Source organism: Gossypium raimondii, chromosome 3 (genome assembly GCF_025698545.1).
Source record: "Gossypium raimondii isolate GPD5lz chromosome 3, ASM2569854v1, whole genome shotgun sequence".
NCBI classification, from domain to species: Eukaryota; Viridiplantae; Streptophyta; class Magnoliopsida; order Malvales; family Malvaceae; genus Gossypium; species Gossypium raimondii.
Genome location: NC_068567.1, coordinates 17,389,033 through 17,405,641, shown reverse-complemented (window position 1 = coordinate 17,405,641; position 16,609 = coordinate 17,389,033). Strand labels below are relative to the sequence as shown.

Here is a 16,609-nt window from a genome sequence, read left to right as displayed (position 1 = left end):
CTCAAATGTTGGAGTTGACATTGTTGGGATAGGCAATCGTAAACTTAAACATAAACCGTAAAGCAAACATGGAGGAAAAAAAAACGATGATTAAAGATTAATTACTTCTATTTTAATTAACTTTTTACATTTTGGTGGTGCTATTTTATAATAAGTTCTATACCTTTTAACTATTATTAGATTGAATTTAAATATTTGAAATATCGCATAAAAAAAACTTATAGCAAATAAAGTGGAACTGATAATAGAAGTAAATTAAGAACATTAAATGGGAACCAAAACAAATGATTGGAACAAAGAATCTAAGAATAAACATTAAAAGTTAGAGGTCATATCCCTGTTATAAAAAGCAGCCAACCTAGTGATCAAACACTTAGCTTTCTCACAATCCAAATCATTCAAATGAAACCCATGACCCTCCCCATCCGTCTCCATAATTTCCACTACGCCCATCCACCCACTTCGCCCCAAAGCCTCATAATAACGCCACCCTCTATCTCTTAACACATCTTTCTCAGCCACACACACCAACACCCTCCTGCACCCAAGCCCCACTAAGCTTGGTCCATCAGTGCTTACAGGATTAACCCTTGGGTCATTGTTGTCTGGATTTGCTGGGCAGAGGAATGGCCATAATCTATCCAAAACAGCCTTTCCATCCTGGTTCAATGCCTCTGAGCCAATGGGTTCAGACCCCCAGAAATATGGGTGCACCAAAGCTATCCCAAGTAGCTGCACGCTTAGCCCAAGAATCTTCATATGCTGTAGGGATAGGGTGTTCAGGAGCTTTTCTATAGTTCACTGAAACCGCAATCACGTTAGCTTCAGCAACCAAAGCGTTGAGGTAATTGCTGTACTTGGGAGTAAATGGTGATGAAACACAAAAGGCTCCGCCATGGAAATAGACAAGGAGAGGTAGCTTTTGGTTAGGGTGGGTCGGTTTTGGAAGGAAGAGACGAGCTGAAACGTTGGATTCAGGGATTATGATTATATCCTTGGATGAAACACCGGTTTTGGGGTGAGTGGGTGGCGGAACAAACTCAGCTTCAATGAGTCTTTCAACATGGCCATCTTTATACACTCTGATAATGCCTGGGAACTCAGTAACCACTTCCGGCTTACTGGAATCCATAAGAAGAAAGAACAGAAATTAGAGAGGGTTGAAATTTTGGGCATTTAGATATTGATTTTCAGCTATTAATTTTCTCCTCCTTGCGTTTGTACTTATAGAAAAATTGGCAGAAGCACAATGGATATACTTCCCTGATCTGCTTTGAACAATGGACAAAGTGGCCTCAACCATTGCTTTTAGTTATAAATTATTTACTTGCTCATCTTATTTCTTAGTAATGTAATTGAAATTTATGCTGTTCATGTTTATTTTTATATTTCATGACAAGCTTTTTATTTATTTAAAAAAAATCCATAATAAGAAGATCAATCACACTATTGGATACTTTTAATTAAATATTACAATGGATGTATAGATAATCAAAATACATTTAATATATTTAGATGTAAATTAGAATAAATTTACAATTAAATTATAATAAATTTAAAAAGAATTCACATAAAACTTATATAAGATAAAATTTAAACACGAGATTTAAAATTATTTATGATCAAAATTAGGTTTAGGGTGTGTTTGTTTGGTGGAAAATGTTTTCTAGAAAACATTTTCATTCATTTCCAGTGTTTGTTTTGTGGAAAGTGATTTTCATAGGAAAACATTTTACAAACACGAGTAAAATCCAAAGCAAAATTTTGGAAATTGTCTTATCGATTTCTAATCTGTAAGACATTTTCCCTTTCTCATTTCTCTTCTAAGCAAATTTTCTTCCACATCCTCTGCCTCCCCATCTCCGTTCGTCACCTCACCTCATCATCTCCGTCCGTTATCTCTGTCAACCGTCGACCTTACTTGTATTTTGAAGAAACCCTAAAAAATTAGCAGCCACAGTCAATAAAAGAAGACCCAGAAGAAGTGGTTCTCTCTCTGTCATCAACAGGTATTTTTTCTGTTTAATTCTTTTAAAAATCCAAATTGTTTGTTGAAGCTTCCATTGTTGAAGATTTCAGAAAACATTGTTTCTGTTTAATTTTCACTGATTTGATTGGTGGATCGGGCTGGTTCCAGAAAACAAATTCTTAGCCTAGTAACAACCCATGATCGATGATAGTTTTTGTCGCTGCATCTAGAGAAACCAAAAGGAGGATCAGAGAGCGAGGTAAATTTGTTTACTCAAAGTTTGAAATTTGTGGCATCTTTGGCTTTTTTAAAAACTGAGAAAAAGCTAAGTGTATCTTTGTCCGTATGTTAGTAGGAATAATTTGAACTGTTAATTCCAATAAGTTCAGGTTAGGAGTGAGAGATATAAGTGAGAGATATATGAATAATGGGAAGTTAATTCAGGTTGTAGGGCGTAGAAAATTTGAAGGTTGAAATAGTTTTAGTACTTTTGGGATGATAGAGAACTGCAAATTTGGTATAAATTCTTGTTGTTACCGTGACACACCTTTGTTTTGACTTATCTATTCATGGAAACTGTTAATTTTTTTGTTGGTAAGCGATTCTGCTTCAACACTTTGTTAGTTTACCGTTAAATGATATATATATTTGGAGAGTTGTTTATATTGTCGTAGCGGATTTGAGATTTAAAATTGGCCTTTTGGAGTAAGGCTTCCTCTTTTATTTTGGACTAAATTTGTAATTTTGTATGATGAGCCTAGGATGGGAATGAAGTTTTCTTTAGGATCAAAAGAAGCACTCAACTGAAGCAGCTCATGAATGCATATTGTGATCGACAATCTGTGGATTTCAACTCGATTGCCTTCTTGTTCGATGGCCGCTGCCTGCGAGGCGAGCAAACTCCTAATGAGGTATCATTCCATTTTCTCTGTTAGATGAGTGACCACTCGTGCTAATGTGCACATTACGGAGGGGGAATGTGTTCTAATGCATATTTTTCTCTTTTGTTTCAGCTAGAAATGGAGGATGGTGATGAGATCGATGCTATGCTTCACCAAACTGGTGGCACAAGCGCTTGATGTTGTCAACTGTGTGAAGGCAAGTTCTAGCTTACTGTCTAATTATGTAGATGTTATTATATACAGACTTATTGCTATGGTATCTTTATTTACCTATTTGGTTCTAAAATATCTAGCTTTTCTTTATGAGTTCTAATGGCTTCGGTTTAAAATGAGATGGGATTTGGAGCTTGTTTTTTTCATTATGCCTTTGGTTTTATGGCTGTTTGGCAATTGCTAGCTATTTGTAAGTTAGTGATTTCTTGGTTCTTAAATATTTATATTGCATGCATAGTGTATTCACTATATTATGATCCAAATTTGGACGAGGTTTTATTATGGATTGGATTTTATTTGTTGAAAGAAAAAAAATATGTAAAAAGGTTAAATTCTGTTGTTGGTCCTATATGTAAAAAGATTGTATCACCTCTGAATGTGAAGAATGTAAAAGTAAGTAAAAAGGGATTGTATCTTACTCCGGATGTGAAGAATGTAAGTTCCTCCTCAATCTGAAGCAGTAGCATTGTAAATCTTTTAGTTTCCTTTTTATGTACTGGCATTAGTATGATGTTATTAGGCTAAGTAGAACTACTCTTTTGTATCAGATACAATATCTGCAATTTTACCCATTATCTCTTTGTTTTTAATAGAAGGGGACATTAGTATTGGAGCATAAGGATGAGCGCGATTTGGGGCTCCATTTGTCATAGCTTCTTTGAGGTAAGAACTTAAGGGAAAAAAAGAATAATCTATTTATTTTTTCTTAACTCAGGCTCGGTCTGACAAATTTTTATCTTGCTTTCAGGTTGTTGAGGAGGCTTGTACCAATTTGTTACCGAATGTTGTGTGACTACCTCTATAATTTATCCGAAATCTTCTCCAAATTTTACAGCAACCCTGAGTGCAAGGTATGATCAACGATCTAATTATATGGTTTCTTGGTAAAAAAAACCTTGTTATTGCTTGTCACCCTGCCCTCACAAGGCCGTTCACCTAGTGTTGAAACTAGGAAAGTTCTAACGGCGGAGTGAATTCTAGGTAAAAGATGTTGCAATGAAACTTTAAGTGACATGTGCCATATATTGATGAAATGAACAGGTTATCGGGTCAGATAAGGAAACAAGTAGACTACTATTATGTGAAGCAACCGCGGTGGTTATGAGAAAATGATTCAATCTCCTGGGAATCACACCTATTTACAAGATATGATTGTACTTTCAAAGCTTTACATATAACCTATTCTTGAGAAGGGTGGGTTATATATTACTTCATATAAAATCCTATGTACCGCGACAATTGTATTCAGATCTCGTTACTTTATTTATTTGGACAGCTTTGATTGTGCTTATGTGTTTTAGCTATGAATTTATTCATACCTGCAGCAAGGCTTAATTAACTAATTTATCTACCTATTTAAAACACTAATCGCTTTCAGCTGTTGAAAGATTGTCATGAAATTTAAAGTAGACAATTAATAAATAATTTATATAACAAACAAATAAAAGACAATTTCTAAAAGCTTCAGAAACACGACTTTATGTGTATTTTATTAAACTTTCATTTTATAGATTTTTAAAATAATTTTGTGGATAATTTTGTTGTTTAATTGTGGTTTGAAATCTAATTTATAATTATTCAATCCTTGTTTTTTTATTTTTTAACACAATTACAAATAATTTATTTGACTTTTGTTGTTTTCAATTTATGATTTAATATTGTAACTTAATAATTGAGTATTATTATATATTTAATTTGATTTATTTATTTATAAATAAATCATTGCAATATATGTAAAACAATTTAAAATAAAAAATTTATTAATATGTATATAACTTTATTAATATATGTAAAAATAACTTTTTCGGAAAATATTTTCAAGAATCGCCAAACAATGTAAAATATTTTACACAAATTCATCCAAATACCAGAAAATATTTTCAGTAAATCATTTTCCAGAAATATAAATCATTTTCCAAAAATCATTTTCCAGAAAATATTTTACTGCCAAACAAACAGACTCTCCCGTTATGGTGATTGGTGTTCCCATTTCCTACCCCTTTTTGCCATAATATGCCACAAAAATCTACGTTTATTGTTTTAGTGCTTCAATATTTATTATTATTTGCCCTTTTTGCTTAGATTTTTTAATTAATATTTTATTTAATAGTAAAAATTAATCTAAATTAAATTAACTCTAAATTATTATCCTAAATTAAACTTTTACAATTAATAAAATTTTAATAAGTAGAAAGAGCAATACACAGTTGATAATTTGTACTCTTTGAGTTACGTAATTATGTGAAATTGAGTACCTAAATTTTATTTGGTATCTAAAGTTGATTGATACACCCATTAAAAAAAAAATTTGAGTCAATCAAGAAGTACCACATCATCATTTCATTAAAATTTAATTAAATAAAAAATTATATTAATATTAATATTAATTAAAAATAATTATATTAATATTAAAAAAGTATATTCCCACCCCACCGTGCCTCTCTCCCGGTCCCGGGCTTCTTTTGGATCACCAATTAACACTAATGTGATGGAATCTTAAGGAAAAATACTTTTTTATTGAAGTTTTTGGGTGTTTGAAACACCAATGGTGAGGCACATTTGGAAAGTCTCACCTCACCGAAACTCCAATTTTCAACTGAAGCTTAAAGCTCCAATGAAAAAAAAGCAACCCTAGTCGACCTGATTTTTTTACAATTTTAACCTTTTATTTAATGTATGTTTGTATTGCTGATTTTTTAAAAAAAAAATAGTAGTTATATATATATTACCATTATAAAATTAATATTAATTAATTAAAATAAACATTTTAATAAACATATTTTATTAAATTTATAAATTTAAGTATTTTTAATAATTTCGTAAAAGTAAAATAATTAAAAAATTTCTATTATATAATATTTCTAATATAATGTTTTTAATAATCATTTTATATTCTCGAATCAACGTTACAGTTGCGTTTGAATACAAACACATACCCTACTATTGTTTCTAATCTCATCACTTTAGTATCCAATCTCACCGCTACAGTAACTAATCTCACTGCCACCGCTGTTTTTAACCTCACCGGAGCTAAACGCACCGCCCATTAAAACTAAGCCTAAGTAGATATCCAAGAATTTCTCAGCAAAATCTTCAGTAATGGCAGATGGTTAATTTATAAAGCTTTGGATGTCAAAAAACACAGAGCAGAACTAAACCCAGAAACTGTTGTAAAAGAAAATGCAAATTTGACGATTCATGTTTGCTTGGATGAGTCCATAACAAATTGTGTTACTGGGTTCTTTTCTGCTTGCCTGTTTCCAAGTCCTTCCAAAGATCTCCAGTGAATTTTCTGATTGGGAATGGGCAGCATCAACACTAGTAGAATCAAACAAAAAGTATAATTTAAGAGTCTTTTATTCAATTAAACCTCGGAATTAAATCAAATTAAATTTAAAAACAACTTACTTTAAAATCATACCATGCAAATTTAAATATTGAATCTAATCTTTATATATATTCGTGAACATTTTTATTGAATCGAATATTGCATGCATATAGCTCAGGTTTAAAACTAGATATATAATGGAGCTAAGATTCCCACAACTCAAAAACTTTTCTAATGTAAGATTCCAACACAAACAACATATATGCTCCTAACGTGGGACTACAAAGATGTAGAAGATTTATTTTAATATATTCACTAGTTATTTGTCGGATTTATTCATTGTGTTTGGGTTACTTCAATTTGGTACAAGGTATTCTGTATTGAAGTTACATTGGGAAGAAAACAATCCGATCTCCCAAAACTAACTTTGATGCATTTGGTCCTGATGAAACCTATTTGCTAAAGAAGGTAGAGACAGAGTTGGGAGCAAAGATGAGATAATGTGGTCCATTTAGAAATTCATGTGATTCATGGTTCAGTGTGACACCAGATAATTAGAAGTGAGGTAACTTTTCCATTCTGTGAATAAGATGTGAGAATCTGCACTATGCTATTTGTTCATTCTTGCCTGATCCGTGATTAACATCCTAGGCTAAAATTAACCTGTTTAGATCATACAGTCTGCAGTAACCATTTTCAATCCATCGTCAGGAATCAGCAGATGAATCTCTGTGCTGCATTTATAGTGTTGGACAACAGCACTCATTGTTGGTTAAACTGTGTAAATTCTGATTGTTATATGGCTGCTTTCATTGGATTCAACAGTGCTCAACAATGTCAAGTATAATTAGACAATATGGCGACTTAGCATCTCAATTTGGTGCCTTTACGCCAAGACCAAGACTCGGAAGGGGATTTAGGCAGAGGCGGGAGTAACACAGTCTTCTTGCATAACCCAAATGGCCACCCTTCACAATGACACAGTTCGTGAATGATTGATCGCCTGCTAAAATCTCGGAAATCGAATTTCCATATCTCCGGGAAATCGATTTTGTTTATGCTCGAAGAACGGGAAAAATCCGTGTTAGCCGATAGAAATGCTTCCCGACTAGCAGCACTCGGACACAAGGAGAAACAACTCCCAATAGAAAAGAATTCATCTGCTTCATCTTCTCTTTCATCTTTGTCTCGTCCTTTGGCCTGCTTTGATGGAGATAATACCCATGAAAAGCTTTCTGCTACTAGACTCGGCCTGTGCTTCATCTTCTCCATTGCTCGACTTCGAATTTCGGAAACAACTTCCTGTATAGAACATCGCAAACAGTTAAGATGCAGGTAGAAGACCAGGGACAAAAAAAAAAGCATCTTTTGCTGCTACTGCTAGTTAATAAGTTTAGTACTTGGGATACATCATTGATGTCGCTTGTTGAATATTCTTCCTCTAGACCTGAATCAGAACGCCGTCCATTGAATGTACGGCAATTGGAAAATGCTTCCTTCAGAACTGTAGCTAGGAACTTGCATCTCTTGGATTGACGGGGTTGCTCTTCCTGATAAAAGACACTCATGTTGGAGAAAGCGGCTGTCTGGAACTGTCAAACTGAGACATGAGATTTACTTATAAAGAACGTTAACTGTCAATGGTTCATTTTTATGCTGCTCTAACCGTTTTTGACAGCGACATTTTAAGAATCCTCAAAATATTTAAAGAAAAGTTGAGTTACACTAGTAACTATTCAAAAATTTTCATTCCAGTCAGTGACAGTAAAATGAACTTGAATCTTAGGTATGTTATTCAACTCGTCGATGATTATTAATCCCACCGCACTATTCGTCGAATCATTACTTAAAACTCATTAGCCGAATATATCGAACATTTGTTAAAATAAATTTAACAGTCTAATCACTTAAATAAAAGTTCCATTTGAAATTACTAATCAAAATGTTACCTTAAACAAAATCCCAAAAATAAAAAACATCATACCCAATTCGAGTGTCATGAATTCATTCTTTAGAATTTTGATGTTGAAATTGACCTGCTAGTTTTGATAGTTCCCTCACAACTTACTCTAAGTACAGGCACTCTATCCTTTGGGGTAAAGACGAAGTTAAAAAGGGGTAAGCATGATAGCGAGAGATTAACTACCGACACTCAAAACCCCACTTTTCAGCTTCAGATTGCTATCTAATGCTCATCAAGGCTAAGACTAAGAAGTCCCCTATGGAGTTGAATGATATTCCTGTTCATCTTTCCGTAGATAGTTCCTTTAGAGTAATTCACAAGTTTCCACTTCAAGCTAAAGTCACGTTAAAAACTGAGACATGTTACCGAACAAGGACGATAAGGATTGGACAAATATGATATGAAAGATAACGTTAGTTCTTTGACGTTAGACAATCTAGAAACAAGTAGCTTTAAACTGCAAATCAAATCATGGAATAGAAATCCAGCTTACCTGAATAAAACTGGGTAAACGATTATATTGAGAGTGAAGAGCAGTATGTCGTGAACAACCAGATCCAACCACAGTTCTATTTATATGCTTCAATATTGAATGACAGTAAATGGCAATCTGAGCCGGTGAAATTGGTGCATGACACTCATGATAATGGCCAACCCACATTAACTGTACTAAGGGAAAGAGCTGTGGGCCATTTAAATGGAATCTTGGTGGTGGGTGAAATGTTTAGAACCAGGTTAATTTAGATTTGTCACGAGGCAACCAAAAATTACAGCAACTTCATGAATTTATTAATGGCAGCTGTTGGGAAAGGATAATGAATTTATTAATGGAACTATGTGTGCAAACAATGTGTGCAAAGGATAATGATGACGGAGAGGTAAAAAGGCTTGTTTGCACGAAATCATCACAAGTAGGATATTATAGCAATAGCTAACTATGATGATAGACCATAATAAAACAATAGCTTTTGCTCAAGGATTCTGATAACATGGAAGGAGCAAGCAATGGGGCATTGCCTTGTTCATTATACCTGTGTCATAATTATGTTTTATATTTATACTAATATTTCATAGATTAAAACTATATTATATAAATATTGATATGTTCATATATTTATGTATATTTTCTTTTTCTTTGCATCATGTGCTCGTGTCCAACATTATTAAATTTATCCCTCCGAGAACGAGAGAACCATTTCTAAATGGAAAAGGCAACATGATAGAGTTGGCGCCACCTAATTTAGAAGCTAACATCACATACATGAATGATATAAAAGAAATTAAATAAATAAGAGCAATCATTTCCACTGCCTTCCATTGTTAGAACCCAATATTCAATATTTATTGCATCTTTCTAAACCTAAATATTATCTTAAAGAATAAACAAAGAATAATTTTACAAAGTCAGTCCAAATATGAACATAAACCCAACCATCTCAAAGTGAACATCAACTTTGTTGGCGGATCATTCATATCTGTTAGTACTAAGTTATAACTCTCCAAAGATTAAGACTATAACCAAGCAGATCCAAAACCCACAACTTTGACAGACTCTTGATTCAAGCTCGACGAACTATAAGTTACTTAACTCGAGCAAGACATAATCGACATTTCTTTTCGAGTTGTATCACTCCACCTTGAACAGCTTAAAGCATAAACCTCATCTCAAACACAACAGATGTATCAAAAAGAAGTTAATCAACTGCAAGCTTGAAACCTCCTCACAACAGTCTTTCGAATTGTGTTGGCACAATACATAGTTTTCTTTGTCACCAATATAGCAAATGTAACCCAGTCATGGTGAAAATCAGGGGATATTGAGAGACAAACATTCCAAGAATAAAGACCTTCATCAGCTATGTTTCAACATCGAAAGCAAAAATGAAAGACCAATCATAAATACCCATCAATTGGAACTTTAATATCTGGATTTATCATCAGCCGAACAAGCAATGAACAAGAGCCACAAGGAAGAACGATTGATGCTGGTAAAGCATCAGGAGTCCTTACAAATATCCCAGTCCCATCCCTCATTAAAGTGTACCCCATTTGATTCAACTCCAAAGAATCAACCGAGAAGTTATCACCACACTGGCACTGGTAATAGAGCTCCATCACCTCTCCGGCATCTTCAATTATCATATCATCTAAGCTAATATCTTCCGAGACCACTACATCCTGTCTTAAATCTCGCAGCTCGCTATCATAGGCAGTCCGTGACTTGGGGTCACTAAGGATTTCCCATGCCTTATGTACTCTCAAAAATCTTTCTCCAGTCTCATGGTCAGAATTCAACTTATCAGGATGAGAATTAAGGATAGCTATACGATAACTCGCACGAATTTCTTCATAACTCGCATCTTCCTTAACAAAGAGAACATCATAGTGGGTTTCTCGGACAGAGTTACTTCCGAGAATCATGGTTCAGCACCACCGTTCACAAGACTAATATCACTGCAAATACAAAAAAATAGATTTCACAGGTTAGTAGAAACTATAATTTACGTCTTCCCCTATGAAGGGCATTGCAGGCAGTATTTGAAGGTTAAATGGTTAGGTCATAGTAGTTCATACATAATAATGGCTTCCCCAAATTCAGAGTTTGACAATCAAATGACAGATATCGGAAGGATTAAAATTACAAGCATTATTGAAAACTAAAACTTGTATCCGATTTTCAAGAAGAATGGTAAGCATAGTATGACTTAAATTATGAATGAACTAAGGAAAAGAAACCCTAAGAAGGAGAAGCTTTTGCATCAAAATGAGCATGACTCATGAAACAACACAAAAACCAGAAAATAAAAAACTGAACCAACAAATCTGATAACTAAAATGAGATAAATTAACGAATTACGAAGTCAAAACAATCAAATACTTAATTAAACCATAAATTAGCGGTCAGAAACAAGAAAAGCGCCCCCAATTTTAGAAGAAATCAAACCAAACTAACTTGATCTAAACGACTTGCACGATTTGACAATCCCCAGAGACATAAAAGAGTCGCTGAGAATGACATGAATCTTCCTCCTCTCTCTTGAGCGTATTGGCAGCAGAGCGCAAGGACAAGGAAATACACAAAGAACTGTGGATGTCGTAGTTTCCGTTTTATGCTTTTGCTTTGGATGAGTTTGGGAGGCTCGTGAAAGCTGAAATATCCATGTTCAGTTACTTCGAAACCAAAGCCCCCAAATCTGCAAAAGCTTTTGACATTAGGTCAAATTATGGTTTTCATTAATATACTATATCCATGTTCAGTATAATTTGTTTTCTTACTATTGCTATTACTGTTAGTACTAAACGGCATTTTATCATTCATATTCACAAGGTTGTAGCCTGTAAGGAATATTTTAAGAATAAATAAAACTTCTGCTCAGAAAATATGAATTTCCTTCTCATAGATTTTCTTTTTTAAAAAAAATCTCTGAAGTCTGACATGTGAATTTTTTCATAATTAATCATAGCAGAAGCACTTTGTTTCTGAAAAGCAATTAATCCACAAAATATTAAAATAATAAGAAATTAAGAGTTAATTAAGATTTCTGCCAATAAAATGTCTACAAATAAAATATGAATTATTGAGATCAGAGTTTGGTTAAAAAATTTATCGGTCACTGTTTAATCAGAAACACGGACCAAATAAAACCTCATCATATCTCAAAATATTTGAAGAAAAAAATTAACTTTGAAGAAATTTCAAGAAAAATATGTAAGAAAAGAAAGATCATCAGACTTAAATACAAGTAATCATGGAATAAATCCAATCATATTGTTGCAGTTTTATTTTTCTCATCAACTGATCGATAAAAACGAAATTTACAAATCAAAATTTCAGAAAAGAAAAAACAAATAAACTTACAGTACATTTGGAAAGAGATTGAGAATGCCAGACAACCCTTAACGAGGAGAATAGAGAAAATATAGGATGGCAAGGGTTTTAGGTTTGGGCAATTATTTATAGATCCAATTGAGGGGGCTTCAATAAACCCTAGATAGAAATGGTACCGTTTTTGTCTATGCCTCTATGGGCCTTCCCAGCTAATCGTTGGCTTAATTGGGTTTTCAAATTTTGGCACAGCAGGTTTTTTTTTTTAAATGTCAAATAATTCATCTCAAATTAATTTTTGGCCTCTTTAGAAACCATTATTTGGGTAAACAAATTTTGATTTTGATTTGAAAATATAAATTCCTTATTTGAATAAAACATAAAAGTCAAATTTAAATTTAGACAAATCGAACCCTATTTTCGTAATAGTTGAATTTTGAATTTCAAAATTCTTTTTAAAATCTGGAAAAACATGATAACCTTTTTAATTTTAATTTATAATATATCATCAACCAAGTTTGAGATTTTTAGAATTGGATCGGAAAACAAACCGATCAAATTAATGGATTCCGGTTCAATAATCGATTCGATTGAATAAATTATTAAAAATAAAAAATATTTAAAAAATAGATAAAACAGTTTAATCGCCAATTCGGGCTATCCGACCGGTTCACAAGTCAACCAATATGACCCCTTATTTTGGATTGGTACCCCAATCGACTCCTGATCCAATCAGTTTGATTGGCCAGTCCGGTCCAGTTCTAAAAACAGTGACGAAGCTTCATGCTTTTAATTTAATACAATATAAATGTTCAAAAATTTCATTTATACCATAATTTCCACAATTTTATTTTTAAACCTTTTACTTTTAATTTGTACCTAAATAAGTCCACTTATGCCTTGTGTAATCAGTTTCGTGTGTAATCAATCTGACCAACAAGTCCAATCTAGTTTTTAGAATCGAACTGGTTGTTGAACTGATTAGGCCACCAGTATGTTAGTCCAACCAATTCGATTGGTTTGACTGGTACGATCGGTTCGACCGTTCCATCCGATTCTATTAAATAAAAGTTAAAATTTTCATAAAATTAAAAAATTAAAGGGTTAAATATAAAATTGGTACTTAAACTTGTCCACTTTTCCCAAATTGGCACTTATGGTTTTTTTGTCCCAGATTGGTACCCGAAATTTTTTTCCGTCAACTAAACCGGTACCTGAGTCTAATGTCGTTAAGTTCAGGACATGTGGCGGAATAAGATTGTGACACGTTGCATAAATGATGTCATAATATAAAAAAGTATTAAAATATATATTTAAAACTAGTTTCTTTTTTTTTATTTCTTTCTTTTTCCCGACGACCTTTCTTCTTCTCAATTTCCTTTTATCTTATTTTCTCTGCTAAACATGTTTGCTTTCAATGGCTGATTTCAGTTCCTCTCATTCACCTTCTGCTACCGCTGCTGCTACTTCTTTGTTCGACATAAAAGGTATTGAGTTTGATTCTTGGGCATGGAGGAAGCAGGTTCAAATTTGGGCTACAAAGATATGGATTACCCAATAGGCCCGAAATGAAGAACTCGTTATTGAAACCCGACAGTTAATAAAGTTTCTGGGTAGTTGGATTTTTTCTGTTTGTTTCCTGAGAAAATATGAGAAATAACAAAAAAATGGATCTTTTTTTTTTGTTTACATTGCTTTCTTTTTACCTTTTAGGTTCAGAGTTTATCTTTGTTTTATATTTCGAGTCTTGGGTTCATCTTTTTTTTGGATTTTCGCATTCAAGTTCTTTTTCCTCTTTTTTCAGTTTTTTGGGTAGTTGGATTTTTTTTCTATTTGTTTCCTGAGGAAATATGCGAAAGAACAAAAAAATTGTAGATGCAAACAACTCCATTGGATTTTTATCTTCTTATTTTATGTTGGTTCGATTTTTTATGGCTCATACTTCATAATAGTTAGAAGACAATAAAAATCTAGTAATCACATAAACAAATTGTCATTGTTGGTCGGAGAGCTTATTAGAGGAGGCCAGATGGTGACCTAGCAGTGGTGTAGAAATTGTCATGTAAGGACTTAATTGTAAACTTAACAAAAAATATGAGAATTTCAATAAATAAGGGTCACACTGCCGTGTATCCAAGCCGTGTGACAAATTGTGACTATGTGTGCCTGAGTCACACGGCCGTGTCATCAAGCAGTGTAACTAACTAAAACCGCATGGAACAAAAATTTACTTTCTTCAGTAGTTACATAGCCGTGTCACCAACCCGTGTGGAGACACATAGCCGTATACCAGATCGTGTACAGCATAAAGTAACTTTACATGCAAGTTACCTAACTCAAACGTTCCAAACACATGTCAATGCTTATACTCAATGATGTACCTATTTAAAGATGTCAAAACACATTTCAAAACAATGTCTAAACTTCTAACTAATGTGCCTTATTGGCACCATTTCAACATCAAAACATTTCATTCATTGCACTTACATTTGATACCAAAACGAACATAGTTAACATGAATCATTTCATGCCATTTAACTACTTATAATATACAAGTTCAACCTATCACTTGCCATCTCATTTTCATAGTCAAACAACCATACCAATTCTACCATATTAACATAATCCTTTAATATTATAAATTGGCTATACATATGCTCCAAGCATAACTTACTAAAGTGCCATAATATACATCTTTAAACATCTTATCAAACAACCAAAATCATCATCATCATCATCATCATCATCATCATCATCATCATTATATCAAACTTAGAAACCTTATACAATCCACATACTAACATGAAATTCAATTCAACCATTAGGCCATACCAAATAACCATTTATATACATACAAACCATAAACAAACTTGACCATTATACATCCATTGTCTCAAGTAAATCACATTTCAAGTTGGTTATTCACTTGCCACAACATATCACATAAATATACCAAATCATCCAACATCACCAAACCAATACCATGAACAACCAAAATAACTTAAACATAAATACAACCCTATATACACGCTATATAACCTAGTCTGGATCAATTAAGAAACTACCTAAATAGAGGTTGGATAGTGTGTGCTCCAAGTTGATCCGATCGACGTGTTCCGCAAGATGTCAACTACAAAAACAAAACAAAAAATAAAATCGAGTAAACATTATATGTAACTTTCGATATTCTGCCATAACATCTAGGCCGAGTTTGGGGCATTACATTTAGTGGTATTAGAGCCCGATTTAAAACTCAGACTGTGTATTTTAAATAGGTCTGCATGCATATTTTAAAAGATTTTTAGAAAGGCCTTTTGTTATTAAATTTTAAAAAAATATTTAAAAACTCCAAAAATTTGAGACTCCCAATACTGATCTAAGATAAGTACTTTTTATGCTTGAAACTTTAGTTAGGAAATTTTAGATTAGAGGTGATATACTTTTAAATAGTGAGACTTTGATTGATAATATTCAAGTGATAACACAAAACTTATTCTATAATTGTCAAAAAATTTCATAAGACTTAAACTATGAATAACCAAGGAGCTCGAACTCATGGTGCACATTGTCATACGGCTCGAAAAGAGTCATCTACTGGTCGGGTACCTATACAGAACCTTGGTGTTAACAAGAGCGATCCTATTATGGATAACATAAGTCATGAGTCCGAGCAGTTTGTTAATGAGGAGGCAAATCCTAAACCTGTTGATGGTGCAATATCTTACGCACTATTGAGGCTGAAAGCTGCAAGTCTATTACTGAGAGGCTTCGATCTAGTGGAGTTGAGGTGTTTAGGGGAGTTGCTGCGATGACCCCTGCGATAGTTGAATACTAGATGACATCTACCGAGAGAATCTTGGATGAGCTTGACTGTACCCTAGAATAGAAACTTAAGGGTACAATGGCTCTTCCAAGAGATGAGGCTTATTGCTGGTGGCAATCCATTATGGAAGGTACTCAGGCTGATAGGATAACTTGGGATTATTTTTAAATTGCCTTCCGAAAAAAGTATGTGGGCTTGATGTATGTTGAAGCCCAAAGACTAGAGTTTATCAAACTGAAACAAGGGGAAAGAATTGTATCTGACTATGAGGATGAGTTTTTGAGGTTGGGCCGATATGCATATGTATGCATAGGTTTGAGAATAGGTTATAGTATGATCTACAGGTCCAAGTTGCTATGCTACATGAGAGAATCTTTGAGACCTTAGTTGAGAAGGTGAAGATTTTTGAAGAGGTTAAAGAGGCTAAGTGAGAAAGAAAAGAAAAGATCAAGACTCCAATGAAGAGGGACTTAGGTTTGGGAAGTGCTAACCCGTGCCTGACAAAGAGGACTCGATATGATAGACCTCGACAGTATCCAGCTGTTACGGCAAATAGAAACAAAATTCGTGAATGTGTTCACTGCG

The 16,609-nt window shown here is 33.5% G+C and overlaps 2 protein-coding genes, 3 non-coding genes and 1 pseudogene across 7 annotated transcripts; all 6 read right to left on the bottom strand.

Moving 5' to 3' along the window:
- Positions 1-212: 212 nt before the first annotated feature.
- LOC105795729 (probable carboxylesterase 2) lies at positions 213-1,452 on the bottom strand (annotated as a pseudogene).
- A 5,514-nt stretch (positions 1,453-6,966) lies between these two features.
- On the bottom strand, positions 6,967-9,036 carry LOC105797337 (uncharacterized). The gene is made up of 3 exons (XM_012627323.2): positions 8,869-9,036; positions 7,813-8,004; positions 6,967-7,714 (listed from the first exon to the last, which is right to left on the bottom strand). The coding sequence occupies exons 1-3, from the start codon at positions 9,034-9,036 to the stop codon at positions 7,277-7,279; spliced, it is 798 nt and encodes a 265-aa protein (XP_012482777.1). The 3' UTR covers positions 6,967-7,276.
- A 619-nt stretch (positions 9,037-9,655) lies between these two features.
- On the bottom strand, positions 9,656-12,383 carry LOC105797336 (uncharacterized). 3 transcript variants are annotated; one of them, XM_012627317.2, is made up of 3 exons: positions 12,235-12,383; positions 11,329-11,569; positions 9,656-10,829 (listed from the first exon to the last, which is right to left on the bottom strand). In XM_012627317.2, exon 3 carries the CDS (start codon positions 10,794-10,796, stop codon positions 10,269-10,271), a length of 528 nt encoding a protein of 175 aa, XP_012482771.1. In that variant the 5' UTR covers positions 10,797-10,829; positions 11,329-11,569; positions 12,235-12,383; the 3' UTR covers positions 9,656-10,268. The 3 variants fall into 3 exon arrangements, with proteins under 3 accessions (XP_012482771.1, XP_012482774.1, XP_012482773.1); XM_012627320.2 differs by having other exon boundaries at positions 12,240-12,355; XM_012627319.2 differs by having other exon boundaries at positions 11,329-11,578; positions 12,235-12,330.
- Positions 11,742-11,845, bottom strand: LOC128040287 (small nucleolar RNA R64/Z200 family). Its single transcript, XR_008194943.1, has one exon. It is a non-coding gene; the product is annotated as a small nucleolar RNA R64/Z200 family (small nucleolar RNA).
- On the bottom strand, positions 11,956-12,034 carry LOC128040121 (small nucleolar RNA SNORD18). Its single transcript, XR_008194780.1, has one exon. It is a non-coding gene; the product is annotated as a small nucleolar RNA SNORD18 (small nucleolar RNA).
- LOC128040284 (small nucleolar RNA Z199) lies at positions 12,098-12,177 on the bottom strand. The gene has a single exon (XR_008194940.1). It is a non-coding gene; the product is annotated as a small nucleolar RNA Z199 (small nucleolar RNA).
- Positions 12,384-16,609: the final 4,226 nt, after the last annotated feature.